This window comes from Anser anser (genome assembly GCF_964211835.1).
Source record: "Anser anser genome assembly, chromosome: Z".
NCBI classification, from domain to species: Eukaryota; Metazoa; Chordata; class Aves; order Anseriformes; family Anatidae; genus Anser; species Anser anser.
Window position 1 is genome coordinate 139,760 of NC_139723.1, and position 13,888 is coordinate 153,647.

General features: G+C 60.7%; 1 protein-coding gene across 6 annotated transcripts; it reads right to left on the reverse strand.

The window, feature by feature from the left end:
- Positions 1-444: 444 nt before the first annotated feature.
- On the reverse strand, positions 445-10,744 carry LOC310889673 (maestro heat-like repeat-containing protein family member 6). Of its 6 annotated transcripts, XM_083817506.1 has the most exons (19): positions 10,090-10,744; positions 9,739-9,884; positions 9,184-9,295; positions 8,852-8,938; positions 8,582-8,686; positions 8,293-8,473; positions 7,648-7,739; positions 7,087-7,179; positions 6,446-6,850; positions 5,680-5,867; positions 5,454-5,591; positions 4,576-4,690; positions 4,019-4,159; positions 3,309-3,485; positions 2,654-2,809; positions 1,707-1,808; positions 1,192-1,294; positions 819-878; positions 445-641 (listed from the first exon to the last, which is right to left on the reverse strand). In XM_083817506.1, the coding sequence occupies exons 1-19, from the start codon at positions 10,090-10,092 to the stop codon at positions 451-453; spliced, it is 2,595 nt and encodes an 864-aa protein (XP_083673632.1). In that variant the 5' UTR covers positions 10,093-10,744; the 3' UTR covers positions 445-450. The 6 variants fall into 6 exon arrangements, with proteins under 6 accessions (XP_083673632.1, XP_083673631.1, XP_083673629.1 ...); XM_083817505.1 differs by having other exon boundaries at positions 8,293-8,686; XM_083817503.1 differs by having other exon boundaries at positions 8,582-8,938.
- Between the last annotated feature and the right edge of the window lie 3,144 nt (positions 10,745-13,888).

Genomic DNA, 13,888 nt, shown 5'->3' on the forward strand with positions numbered 1-13,888 from the left:
TGCACCTTGGAGGCAGGTAGCCTTTGGAACGGAGGTGTATCTGGGCATTTTAATGAGATTATAATGAGCAAAGTTCATCCAGGGGACGTGAGTAGGCTGTCAGCCAGCCTCAGGGCTGGCCATGCAATCTATCGGCTCCGTACCATCGGGCTCGCTCTAAAATTGTGCTGTTCCTAGCCAAATGGCCCGAGGCCCAGGAAGGCCGAGGCGGTGGGTTGCTCTAACACGCTGCGGCCAGGGAAGCAGAAGCTTTCCTTCTCCTTTCTTGGTTTCGCAGCCTAGCAGAGCAGCTTGGTGCCGTGGAGTTTTCTAACCGTCCGGTTTTCGCAGAAAAAATGACACGTTCAAGCGGTGAAGAAAGAGGGCTGTTTCTTTGGGGAAAGCCCAGCAGAGGGCGCAACGAAGGGAGCACACGAAGGGGCAGGCAGGGCCCGAGGGCTGCAGCTGGGCTCAGCGCTGAGCACAGCTGCAGCAGCACAGCCAGCCAGCTCTCGGGACGCGGGGCCTCCTCTCCCACACTCTCCGGAGCCGGTAACGTAGCGCTTGCAGGCTGAACTCAGAGGGAGCTCGCAGGACCAGGATGGTTTCAGCCACCAGGGAGGAGACCGAAGGGCTGCTGTAGCCCTCCGTGCTTCTGAGTGCTGACGTGGAAAGGAAGAGAGCGGAGGTCAGAGCCCGTATCAGTGGGAAGCAAGCCCAGGAACCCCTCCTGCCAAGGCCGCCCCACCTCCTCGGCTGGGGCAGGGGTCGCAGCTCACTGCCCAGGGTCTTTTCTCCTCCCAGCCAGTTCCTGCTGATAGCCCACTGCCCTCACTCACCCTCGATGATGTTCTTCAGCTTCTCCTCGCGCCCATCCACCAAGTGCTGCCCGGCAAGCCCTAGGTACACACAGCCCATCACAGATCCCGCTGGCCAGCTCGGCCCAGACACAGTCCCCCCTCAGCATCCCCGCCGGCTTGGCCACGTGTGCCCAAGCGTGACGACACCCAAGGAGGCTGCGAGGCACCCGCTAAGCTTCCCACCACAACCGCTGCGTGGGCAGGGGTGGGCGAGGGCGGCAGGGAGCCCCACAGGCACTCCAGGCCCACTCTGAGCAGGCAGTGCTCTGCAGCCACGTGGCTGATTCCGCAGCAGCTGGGGCTGGGGCCGAGCTGCTGTGCGGCACAGAGGGCCCGTGGGGTTGTGACTCACCAATGAACCTGACGGCCGCCTCTTGCAGGGGCTCCTGGGGGCTCCACAGGTACGGCAGGCTCTGGCACAGGTAATCATCCACTCTGCTGCTGTGCCTCAGCAGCTGGAAGAGAGCAGTACATGTGGATGGGGCTGGTGCAGCCTCTCCCCTTGGCCAGGCAGGCCCTGTGCCCGGGACTGGCTTCCCCTGCCGGGACACCTGATGCCCAGCCAGCAGCCAGCTGGTGCTGGGGCGAGGCTTTGGAGGGAGCAGGGGGCAGGGTGCTGAGGTGCCACCCCGCTGCCAGGGGTCAGCTGTCGGCATGCCTGGGACCTGGGAGAGCGACGAGGCTGTCGAAGAGCCTGTACTGCTATGTGCTGGGGGGTGGGGGTGGGGGCGCGTGCGTGGCTGCAAGCTGGGGGCTCTGGCCTGCAGCAGTGGCTAGAGGCAAGGGTTACCCACCCCACACCCTGGGCCAGGGCTGGCAGGCCTCGCCTGGGCCAGGTTTTGGGAGCCCTCGGGCAGTTGTCCTTACCAGGCACTTGCCAACCCTCTGTGGCTGCGCTGTCTCCAGCAGGTTCCTGAGCTGCTTCCACTTGAGGAGCTTGGCAGCACCAAGGAGGGCTTCCCGAGAGGCCTGCAGAGCAGCAGAGAGCGGGAGATGAAACAAGTGCGCGTGGGACAGGACCTGGTTGTCCCGCACGTCGTCAAGGCTCGGGGGCTTTCCCGGCCCTTGCTGGGGAGGTGCAGCAGCCGGGGAAGGCGTCTGCCAGAGGGTTCAGTGCTCGAGCAGAGGTGTGGGGCAAGCACCAGGCTTGGCAGTTTGTGCTGCTGGGGCTGCAGGACAGAGGTCCCCCAGAGCTGCTCATCTGCAGCCAAGGCCAGGAGGCAGCCGAAGCGCTGCAGTCACCGAGGCGCCGCGGCAGGAGGCAGCCGGGGGCACCACCCACGGGGACCCCAGCAGGCTGTTCCCTAGGGCCTGGGCTCCAGAGCCCGCCACCGCGGACACAGGGCCAGAGCCCTGCCCTGGCTGCAGCTCCCTTCCCAGGCCGGTGCCCGTGAAAACTCTAGTGCCTAGGTATCCGTGGCTACGCACCACTGCTGAGCACTGCTGGGAGCAGGCAGGGCGGGCCTGGAAAACGCCCGTGCCCACCTTCTCGGCCCCTGACAGCTCTAGGGCTGCAGGAAGCCTCCCAGCGGGCTGTTCTGTGGAGGGCGGCGTGTGGGGCTGGATGTGGGGCAGGGAGAGGCCCCTCCGCTCTGGCCCTTTGTGTGGGTGGAGGCGCAGCAAGGGCAAAACGGCTGTGGTGGGCCTGGTGCACGCACGGAGGGGCTCTGCACCTTTCTTCTGGATTCAGGAGCTTCGGCCCCAGGGTGAGGCACGTTCAGAGGGAGCCTTGCTAACAGCCCGTGCCCCTGATGCGCAGGCCCTCCTGAGGGGTGTTGCCCCCTCAAGCGACCGCTCAGCTTAGAAATCCCCACCTGAGCCACACACTGGTTCTGGTCGTGCAGGTGGAAGAAGAGGGGGAGGAGGGTGCTCTGCACTTGCTTCTTCATCTCCGTTTCATGGGTGCCCTCTGCCACCTCCATGGCGTCCTTGCAGAGAAGGATGGAGAGCTCTCTCACGCAGCTGGACTCCTGGCGAGACAGAACAAGTGAGGACCTCAGTCCAGGCTCTTCCGAGCTCACAGTGAGCAAGGGGTCGGTGTGGCTCATAGGGAGACACGCTCCTGGCTCTCACGCTGCAGTGAGCTGTGGTAGGTAAGGCCAAGCGTGCAGGCAGTGCAAAATGGCTCAGGACGCAGGAAGGGCAAGGCAGTGGGTTGCAGATGCTCCACCCTGGGGCTGGCAAGGGGACACGTGGCAAGGGGAGAAGCTGCCACGGGCAGCGAGGGGCCGAGGAGAAGTTGCCGTTGTGGAGCACACGTCTGCAGGGCTCTGCACAGGGAGGGACTGCCCCAGCAGGAGAGCCCAAGAAGCACCAAGCAAAACGTTTCCAGCACGTGGCCAGGGGTCGTGGTGGGAGAAGAATTCGCAGGCCAGTGAGACACGCGGAGAGGGACGCACCACCCCCAGGCCACGTTCACGTGCCCCGTGGCCACGCTGGCCAAACCTCCGGCTTGCCCACCAGCCTTACGTTTTCAAAGAGGGGCAGGAGCCTCTCCGGTAGCTGCAGAGCGATGGGGCCAGCCACCTGCCCATCTGCCAGCCGGAGTGCGTTGCGGAGGACAGTCAGGGCCTTCATACTGATGTCGCCGTCGGCATCCTGCAGTTGCTGCATGACCTCTGGCAGCAGGCCTTGCAGAGTTACTGCCTGCATGAAACACAGCAGTTCTTTTTCAGAAACACCGAGGACCACTCCAGCAGAAGCCCTTTGCTCACAGCGGGCGCAGCCCAGGGCAGAGGTCTGTCTCTAGGCCAGCACGGAGCATGCTGAGGCCCCTCGGGACAGAAGGCTGCTGCCTTGGGTTGCCGAAGCAGCCACTTGTGTCAGCCTGGCCCCGTGTGGGGGCTCATCTTCCCAACCTCAGCAGGATGACTGCTCTGGGTAGAGTGCTCCTGCAGCGGAGGCAGCCCCGCGCTGGCCGGCCTGGGGCCTGGCATTGACCTCTTCCTGGCACAGCAGGAGGTGCCTTTGAGCGGACACCGGTGCCGCTCTCCTCGTGCTGCACGGTCCAGGGGCTGGCCAGAAGCGCTCAGGGGCCGATGAAGAAGGCAGTGAGAGCAGTGGAGCCACTACCGCCCCTCCCGATTCCTGGCAAAGTCCAAGCAAGCCTCTGCGGGCAACAGCGCCTGCAGCCCCGCCCCAGGTGGATGCCGCCACTTGGCCCAGATGCCCCCACTCACTGTCTTGGGTCTCGTAGACAGCACGACGAGGCTTGTGACCGCCATCCTACGCAGCACCAAGGACTGACTGTGCATGTGTGACTGAAGAAGGTTCAGGATGCAGTCGTCGATGTGCTGCTCAAAGTCGACGCAGTCCAGCAACTGAAAGACACCCAGCAGCCCCGTGAGGGCCTGGCCCAGCCGGCAGGACTCCTGGCAGTACGCTGAATCACCCCTCCCACACAGCTCGGGGCAAGGGCCCCGGAGCCAGTCACAGCTCTGCCTCGCGGCACGCAGCGCAGCTCCCTCGCCTGCTGCTTCTGCCCGCTGAACCACTTGCAGCCTTTTGCTCCCTGCACTTTCGGAAGAGGTTGTGTGCAGGGAGCTGTCCACGAGGACGGACAAAATGCAAATGCTCCAGGCCCGGTCCCTCAGTGGAAAAGGCCTCAGTGACTGGGAGGAGAGCGCAGTCACCAGCCCAGCTCCATCAGACTGGCAACTTGGCCCCTCCCCTATCTGCCAGACAGCCCGGAGTTTCAAGGCACCTCGGAAAGGCACCACTTGCCGCTAGGCCCTACCTCCGTGAAGACAGCCATGGCGACGATCTCCTTGTGCTTCCGTCTCTGGCAGAGACCCGTGACTGCCTCTTCAAACGTCGAGGTGCAGTAGAGTGGCGCTTTGCTTCGCAGAGCCCTGGCCAGGGGAAGAACGCATTGGTAGCACCAAGCTGGGCAAACGAACCTCCTTGGGACTGCGCAGCCAGCGCTAGCTGCTATCCCATGGGCCAGGCCAGGGCAAGGCTTGCATTTCTGCCCTCTGCTTCAGCAGCTGGTGCTATCCGCTTGAGGAGAGGCCGCCCGCCCTTCGCCATACACCTTGCTTTTGCAAGCATGGAGGGTGACGAGCATAGATGTGCTCGGTTTACTGAGAGACGCCCCGCCTACACGCAAGTTGTGGCCTTCCAACAGATGCCATTTCCTGACCGCTTCGGATCCCCAGGCCCCCGGGCCTTCCCGTGCTTGCTGGCCACCCTTCCGGCTGCTCTGCCACACAGCTGCAGCGCAGGCTGCGGCACTGCCTGCAGAGCCAGCCCCAGCACTCTCCTGTCCCGCTGGTCCCCGAGGAAGGGGCGCTTTGGAAGGTGACAGGTCCTGCGAGTCCTCCTCGTGCACCGGGCAACAGCAGCCCTTCTCCCAGGAACTCTCAGAGGCAGCGGCGTGGAAATCACAGAATGGACCGTAGGATGGCTCGGGTCGGAAGGGACCTTAAAGATCAAAGCGGCCACTCCCCCTGTCGGTCTCTTCTGAGATCCCTCCGTCACCAGCACTCAGGGTCAGCGTTGTCCCTCAGACCCCTGGGCACACCCCAGCAGCCACGAGGAAGGGGATCACGTGGGGCCCTCCACCTCCGGGAGAAGAATGCCAGGGGAGACAAGGACAACTGATGAGGCGCTCACCTAGTCAGCACAGCGACACCTGTGTGGAAGGTCTCAGGGCTTAAAAGCATGTCCCAGCCACCCTGCGTCTGGATGTCTTCAACCAAAGCGGCACCCTTCAGGTGTTGGAAAAGCGCTCTCATGGTCATCACAGCAGTCCTGCATGCAGAGCACAGCGTGCGTCACATGTGGAGCCCCGGCCCTGGCTCTGGCCTGGGGCACAGACCTGGCAGTGGGGATGGAGCACCTGAGAAAGCTGCCCGGGGGCCACATGCGCTCCCCCGTCTGACTGCTGCTCATGCTGAAGTCCTGCAGCGTGCACTCGTGGGTGAAGGAGATCTGGAAGAGCACGGCAACGTAGGACTTGTGGAACAGGGACTGCGCAACGCCTTTGCTGGAGGGCAGCTGGAAGATCTTGTGCATGGCACTGGTTACCTGCAGAAAACAGCCAGGCGCAGCTCTCAGTGCACGGATGTCCCTGCAGCACTGTCAGAGCTTGCGGGTTGGGGGGTGGGGGAGGTGAGGGCGAGGCGCCGCTCTGAGCTGACGGAGACACCAGGGCAGAGCCTGCTGCCTGGCTGCCTGGCCTGGGGCCCAGCCCCAGCGACTCTCTGGGGTCGGCTCTGCTTTGTGTCACGGGCAAGCCAGCTTTTCGTATCCAGAGCAAAGGCCCCAGCAGTCCCCGGGGGTCCTGCCAGCTGCCCTGGGCTCCCTGGGCCACACCTTGCAGCCTGCTTGGGCCAGGGAGCCGCCCGGCCCCGGGCTGCCCAGCAAGGCAGGAGCAGGTGGGGAGGGAGGAGGACGGAGAGTGGCAGCGCCGGGGCGGGCTGCGTGCCTGTGCGCAGTGGGGACCCAGCAGTGCACGTGGCCCTGCTGGGCTCTGGCTCCCGGGCCCCCTGACTGGGGAGCCCCAGGGGAGGCTGTCGTTCGGGAACAGGGGAAGAGTGGAGGAGGGGACGGGGAGGGGAGTGCAGCCCCGCTGGGGGTGAGCGAGGCCTGCTCCAGGAACTCACAGCCCAGGAGCGGACGCAGCTGTGGTGTGGGCCGAAGCCATCGTGCTCAGGCCCTGTGCGTTGCATCAGCAGGCTTCTCAGCACGTCCTCTGCAACGCGGGGCTCGGAGACCATCGTCTGCCACATGGCCGTGGCAACCCTGCAGAGACAAAGCATGCTGTCGGTGGGGCCACCCCAGCCACCGCCCCTCGGCCTGTGCCGGCCCTGGGCGTCCTGAGCTGTGCCAGAGGTGGATGGGTGGGCCCCATACCTATCGCACCACGGGAAGGCCTCCAGCAGGCCCTGGACCGCATGCTCAGGGTCCAAGGAGGTGATCTGGAAAAGGGTCCTGTTCAGGCTGTCCAGGAGTGACTCCTTGCTGACTGACACCAGGCAGTCGTGGATGATCTGCATGACCCATGGCACCTGGACGAGAGACGAGGGAGAATGGAGCAGAGCACAGCCATGGCCCCAGCTGCCACCAGCAAATGCTTCCCTCCTGTGGCTCTTTGCCAGCCCGAATGGCTGTCGGGGGCTCCCAAGCCCTGGACGCAGGCCAGGGGGAACAGCCCCCAAGAGGGCAAAAGCACAGGGCAATCTGTCTGCAAACTGCTAACTTCCATCTCTGAGTCTGTGATCATATGCAACACATGGGCAATCACCTTTGTGTCAGCGACCCTGGGCTGTGTCATGCCCTCCAAGACGGTGAGGATGAAGGCCCTCCTCTCGATGGGGAGGAGGAAGCTGCCAAATACCTGTGGGAGGGAAGACATGTCACACAGCCTGCCCTGGTGGCGGGGCGCAGCTGAGCGGTGGGGGCAGCTCTGGAGAGGGAGCCAGGGCAGTGCTGGCACTGTGCCCCCAGCACAGGCAGGAGCAAGGGCTGGCCTGGGCTGGGGTGACTGTAGCCTCAGTGGCTGCGGAGAGGGAACCGCCGCGCAGGGTGAAGGCAGGTGGTGGAGGTCAGGGTCGGGGCACACTTGGCTGTGTGTGGGCAGCCAGGCCTTGCGGGTGGCCAGGACAGCTGGAGCTGCGGTGCTGATGCTGGCCACTGACCCCAGCCTTTGGCTACTCCCTGCTGAGACATGGTGGGACCCCGCAGCCGGCTTGCTGGTAGGCCGTGACGGACCCTGCCTCCTGCCTACAGTTCTTGGGGCGCTGGTTCATCCAGGTCTCCTGTCAACCTCACAGCCGAGAATCCCAGCGAGGGAGGGGCTGATTACCGTCATCTCGTTAGCAGTCTCCTTGGGCAGGAAGGTGCTTGGGCATTCCTCCTCCAGCCTGAGCTTTGGATGGGCAGGTGTCATCATGTAGCCTGGGCAGCAAGGGAAACAGAGGGTGGGTGAGTGGTAGGAATGACGGAGAAGCTGCTGCTTGGAGAAGACAGCTGAGAACATCAAGGAGAGCTCTGTTTGTGGCAGGGCCCTGTGTCTGGCAAAGAGGGGCACTCTGCGTTGGGTGGGGGTGGGGACAGGAGACATGCCGGGGAGGAAATGGGTCTTCTGTTGCAAGGGGGAGAAGGGCAAACCGCCTCGTAGTCTGCAGAAAGGCCAGAGAGTTTGGTCCGGCTTTCTGCTCTGAAGCAGGAGCGAAGCCCCGCGATGCTGCTACTGCTACAGGCTCTCCAGTCCGCTGGTTCTCAGGAGTGCCACTAAGCCACTGCCCCAGGGGACATCCTGCTGCTCCGACAGGGGCTGTGGGAGCCCCCTAGGGTTGGTGCAGCACGGCTGCTCCCCTGCTCCGCCGTTGGAGGAATTTGCCGCTCCTTCCTCTAGCTGGGGAGGGCGGACAAAGCGGCACAGCACCGTGCCTGGTGTTGACTGGGCCCTTGTGTCTGGAAGGTGCCGGCCCGCCCCAGCCTCTCTTACTCTGTCGCACCATCATGATCCTGTGGATGGCGTGCAGAGCCTCTGCAGACGCGCAGCTGATGTCGTGGTCCTCCTCGGCACAGCACAGGGCGAGGCACCCCATCAGCTGCCCGAGGAGTGGCACAGGCTTCGTCTGGAAGGGGCAAAGGTTGACCGTGCCCGCTCTGTGTCTGGACAAGTCCTGGGGGTGAGAGGATGGACAGCGGTAGCTTGGCTGAGCTGGTGCGCTTGAGACACCAGGAAAGGGTGAGGGGGTGCTTAGAGTTTGCCTGAACCACCAGCTCCTTACCTGCACCAGAGAAGCGGGGACCAGGACCTCGCTCAGTCTGGCAATCCTCCCCACGGCACACCGACGCGCTGCCGCTTTCTGGGATTCTGTGAAGGGCAGCAGGGCCTGAGAGGAGAAAAGCTGCTGGTCTGCCTTGGGATGCGGTGGCAGCTCCCGTAGCGGCAGTTCTGCGAAACGCCGGGCAGGGTTTACGCAAGGTGCCCAGGCTTCTCCTGAGCAAGAGAAGAGCCTGGAAAGCGGGGCTGCCCCGTCGCGGCCTTGGGGACAGACCTGCAAGATGATCTCCAGGGTGGTGGCAGTGTAGCCTGGCGAAGCACACACCAGCACTTCCAGCACGCTGTCCAGAGATTTCAGAATCTGCAAGGAGGATAGAGCGGGTGGGGCTCTCTTGCTGGTCTTTCCTCATGGGAAGCTGGCTTGAATGCCTGCTGCCTGAGGCAGGCCTCAGCTGCCCAGTGGTGCCAGCAACCTGCCCGGTGGTGTTTCAGGATCTCTGTTGTCTCTCTGCTTCTCCTGTGGTCTTCCAGCAGCCAAAGCTAACTAGGAAGAAGTGCGCGGGAACTGACTGGCAGCAGGCTCTCTGTAGCTCACTCAGTGCTTACCTGAGCATAAACTGAAGCATCCAACTTGCCCCTCTCCCTCTCTGGAGCAAGAGAGCAGATGGTGTTGATGCAGGGGCCGAGGTGCTGTGACAGCACTGCTAGGTTCTCTTTGCTGCAAGGAGAGGAGAGAAGGCGCCCGTTGGATGCTGGCACTAGGAGCAGTGCCCGGATGCCCTGGAAGGGTGACCGTAGATGTCAGGGCCTGGAGTCACCAGGTGGGACCCGTACTGGGTGGGCAAGGCTTGTGTGGAAGCATCTTCTCCCTCTCCCGTGCTGCTGAGCCAGGGACAGAGGGCAGTCATGGCATGCAGTGCCCAAAGCCCTTTCCAGCTCCTGCCTCTCCCTTCAGGGAAAAAAGCCGGGAAGGGAGACGATGGAGAGCCCCTGGGCACGGCACCCTCTGCCCTCCCATCTGTCCCACTGATGGGCAGAGCGCAGGGGAAAGCAGAGGCCCTAAGACAGAGCACCGAAGTCCTGCCGGGACGGGGGAAGCCTGCTGCTGTCAGGCCCATGCTGTGGAGAGGCCCTGGCCAAGCCAAGGTCTGGGGAAGGTACCTCCTTTCAGTGATGGCGTACGCAGCTTGCCAGCCCAGGAACATCACGGCGCGCAGGTGGGCAGAGGATGACTTAGGCAGTGGCATCTGGAGGGAGACAGCATGGTCAGGATGGGACACGGGAAGCTGCCAGGGGGTGGCACCGATCTGCAGGGCAGGCAGAGCGCTGCTGTCACTATGCCAGCATTGGCGTCAAGACCGAGGGGGGGCACAGGCCAAGCTGCTCTGTGCTCACAGAGGCCCGTCCCACCCTCCCCTGTGCACAGAAACCCCAGTGCTGTTCTGACCGCTGGGCTGGTGCCCGGACAGCTCAGCCTTCCCCCCCTCCCCGCCCCACTGGGTGTCCCCTCACCATCTTCTCCGCTCCCAGTTTGCCATCGGGCAGGTACCTCCCCTCCAGCCTGGTGCCGCAGAGGGTGCAGATCGAGGCCAGAAACTTCAGCTTCGAGTCCTCTTCCTGACAGTCAGGGAGCAGAGAGACAAACAGGGAGGGTGAGAGGGCGGCAACATGGCCAGCAGGGCCACTGCACCGCGGGGCGTGCAGTGATGGCACGAGGGGCCAGGAGGGCAGCAGCTCAGCACAGCCAGCAGCCCTCCAAGAGCCTGTGCGTGGGCAGCAAACACGGCGGCTCCCAGCTGGGAGCAGCAGGCTGAGCCTCACGCACTGACAAGGTCTGCAGTTACCTTTTGGGTGCCAGTGAGAAACGCCCAGAAGTAGTCACAGGCTTCCTTGTCCTTGCCCTCCAGCGGCCTGCTGGAGGCAGCAGAAGCAGCATCTGATTAAGAAAGAGTGGGCAGAGCTGTAGGCCGGGCAGGAGGCAGAGGGAAGAGCCGTGCCCTCTCTTCAGCCCTGTGCCCACTGCCCTGCCAACTGCAAGCCCTGGGTCAGAACACCGATGCCCCCTCTCCTCAAGGTTGCCGCTGGCAGCAGAGCAGGAAAGGTGCCTGTCCTGCAGCACCGCAGCCTCCTGCCAGGTGAGCAGCCTTCTGCTGCCTGTCCCCGCAGCAGGAGCTGGGTCCCCTCCACTCTCTCCCGCTGGGAGCCTCCCCTCCTGCCAGGGGAGGCTGTGCTGGGGCTGGCTCCTGGCTCACAGCCGCCCTGCCCTTCAGGAACCGGCATGCCCCCCGCCGGCTGTACCCCACTGCTGATGTTCCAGGGAAACGGGCTCGCGCTGCAGAACAGGGTGCACTCGCTGACTTTGGTCCCGCCCGGCCCGCTGCGGACCCTCGCTCGCTTGGCTTCCTCAGTGGTGGCAGTAGCATGGCAGTGCCATGCTGCGGCACTCGTCCCTGGCGAAGCCCCGACTCCAGCCTGCTGGGGAGCCTTGGCAACTGGGGCCAGGCTGGACGGGCCCAGTGGTGCATGCGGGTGTGAGGCCCGGGCACCTGAGTCCTCTTGGATGCCCCAAGGCCCCTGTGTGCCCTCACAGCCTCTTGGGACCTCCCCGTGGCTCTGTGGTGCGTCCCAGAGTGCCAGTGTGCCCGAAGGACCTCCCTTTGTCTTCATGGGCACACCAGAGCCTTGCCTCTCCCTCTCAGTGGCCAGAGCGGCCATGGAGGTAACCTGGCAATCCTGGGAGACGTTCTGACAGAAAAGGTCTGCTAAAACACCGGCAGATGCAACTGCCAGGCAGCCTGCAAACTGCTAATCCTTCAGAAGGCCCAGGTGGCCTCTTGGAACTTTAGCTGCGTACCTAAGAAGCAGAAACCTCCCTAGCGACCACTGATAAGGGCAAAAAGGAGGAACTCTAACAGCAGTTTATTGTCTGAAAAGGTGAAAAATACTTTGGGAAAGGGGGAAAGTAGGAATGTCAGCCCCTCTTGGCTCTTTAAGCTGCAAGAAAAGAAAGCAGTTTGGCAAATGTAAGATTTTTCTCTGAGAGAACAGGAAACGTCACTGGTTGTCGCCAGTGAAAGATCACAGAAAGTAGCAGCATCTCTTGGCCGATCTAATAGGAGGTGTCCTACACCCTCTTACATCTCTGTGACACAAAAATGACCTGGTCTGGACCAGAAAGGAAGCCCCTCTCTCTCTCTAAGAACTTCTCGTGCCACACAAACTTTCCCTTTTCCTCCAGGACTTCCTAAACAAACTGGACCTTCGCTAGGGACACCTGGCTGACTCTGAACTCCCTAAGGCAGGTCATCTTCAAAATGAGACTTGTTATTTTAAGAGGGCCACACCTGGGCCCTCTTTGGGGGGGGGGGGCGGGTTGCCTTCTGAAGTCCATTTTCTTCATTGACCCTTTTCTGTGGTTGTTTTTCTCAATTAGGCTGTTTTTGAGGTCGGTTTGAGGGATCAGTTTGATCACACCTGATACCGGTAACATTTGGAATACGTGTATATACATGCACGTATAGGTAACCAATCGTAAATACATTCGCTTCTTTACTAAGGATAGGTTTGTAGTAACCTTTAATATTGATCCTTGAGTATTTTCTCGGGTATTACTACTGATTGCTGCTACCGTTGATTGCTGCTTCTATTGATAATAGAGATGTATATGTGTGCTTCCCTGTTAATAATTCATAAGAGGTTGATGTATACCTGCTTTCTTAATCATTGGTATGCTCGTGATTTGTAGTAACTTGTAGTGAAGTAAGGAAGCTCAGGAAAGAAAGCTCCCGTGTGCTTGTGTCCTACAGAATCCCGAAAACTCACCGCTGCAGTCTCTGCACACTCGCAGGCCAGGTAACCCTTTAGGCTGTGACGCTTGGCAAAGGTTGCTGTCTAAGATTTACTCAAGCTTAACAGAAATCGTATGTGTATCACTTCATTGTGAGTATGAAAAGCTTTATCAGGAGAAGAGTAAATTCAGTTTGATTTTGAGCAGCATGAGCTCTTTTTAATTCAGTTTATCTAATGTAAAATCAGTTTAAGAAAAAAGGAAGTAGGTGAAAGTCTAAATGACAGCCAAGCCTCAAGCCAGAGCAGGACATTTAGAGACTTGATTTGCTATTGTTTCTTAGATCCTTCTCTAATTTTAGAGTGTAAGGAAATTCCAGGCAAGACATTGTGTTGACCTGCTAGTCTGCAAGTCAGAAAACAACAAAGGGAATGGAACATCTATAGTCCAAACTTCTAGTGCTTCTGGCTACAGATTTTAAACAGTCTCAAATTAGATGTGCAGACTTCAAAAAAAAAATTAAATTTACTAAATAAAATCATGCTGTACGTTGCACTGCAAGATACATGGGAAGTATTTATTGACACAGTAGGGATTTAAAAATAGTCATCGGTGGAGGGAACTGCTAGTGGAGGGAACTGCTGTGAACAACGACTTCTCTTTCGCCTACAGGGGTGGTGGGGTGGGCATGGGCGAGGCTGCTCTGTGCCCACAGAGGCCGGTCCCACCCTCCCCTTTGCACGGAAACCCCAGTGCTGTTCTGACCGCTGGGCTGGTGTCCGGACACCTCAGCCTTCCTACCCCTCCACCCCCACTCAGGGGCTGCCTTTGTATGACAGAGGGGGGCACTCCTGGCTCCAGCAAAGCCCCCTCGTGAGGGCTGCTGGCTTCTGGTGGCTCCCTCAGCTGCTTTGAGGGCTGCACGCTGTGATCTCCACTCCACTGCAGAATACATCTGCCCCGGAGCCCATCGCCTCGGGCGAGTGACTGCTGAATGGCAGTTAACAGTGCTGCCAACAGAAGGCGTTTCATAGTCCACAAATTCCTTTAGCTGCCATTTCACAGCCCCACTTACAAAGGGAGCCCAAGCTTTCTCTCTCTCCAAACCATAACCCTAACCATACCAGAAACCCTGACCTTAACATTAAACCTAATCCTAGTCAACACCCGGGTATTGTTCCAACCCCACCTAAGGCTTACATGAAAAACTGCTCACAAGGGAAGTCTTTTAGTAGACCTCAACTTCATTTTCAGCCCTTTCACAGCCCCATGCATCAGGGTAGTCTGTGCTTTAGCTTTCTCCAAACTCACAAGAGTGGTATGAGCTTTATTTTTCTCCAAACCCTACCCCTGCCTCTAAGTCTAACCCTGGAGAGCAGCCAGTTCCAACACCCACCCCACCGTAGGCCTCCCATGAAACGGCGCTCACATGGGAAAACTTCTGTTAGCTCTCAACTGTCTTTAGAAGCCCTTTCAAAACCCCACTAATAAAGGGAGTCCGCACTTTCTCTCTCTCCAAACCTA

Bases quoted from the DNA above. Each gene is read 5' to 3' on its own strand.
- LOC310889673 (XM_083817501.1), bottom strand. The intron at 8,939-9,183 runs GTAAGCACTGAG...TCCTCCTTGCAG, and splicing joins ATGCTTCAGTTTATGCTCAG to ATTCTGAAATCTCTGGACAG. The intron at 7,740-8,292 runs GTAAGAGAGGCT...CTTGCTGCCCAG, and splicing joins GATCATGATGGTGCGACAGA to GCTACATGATGACACCTGCC.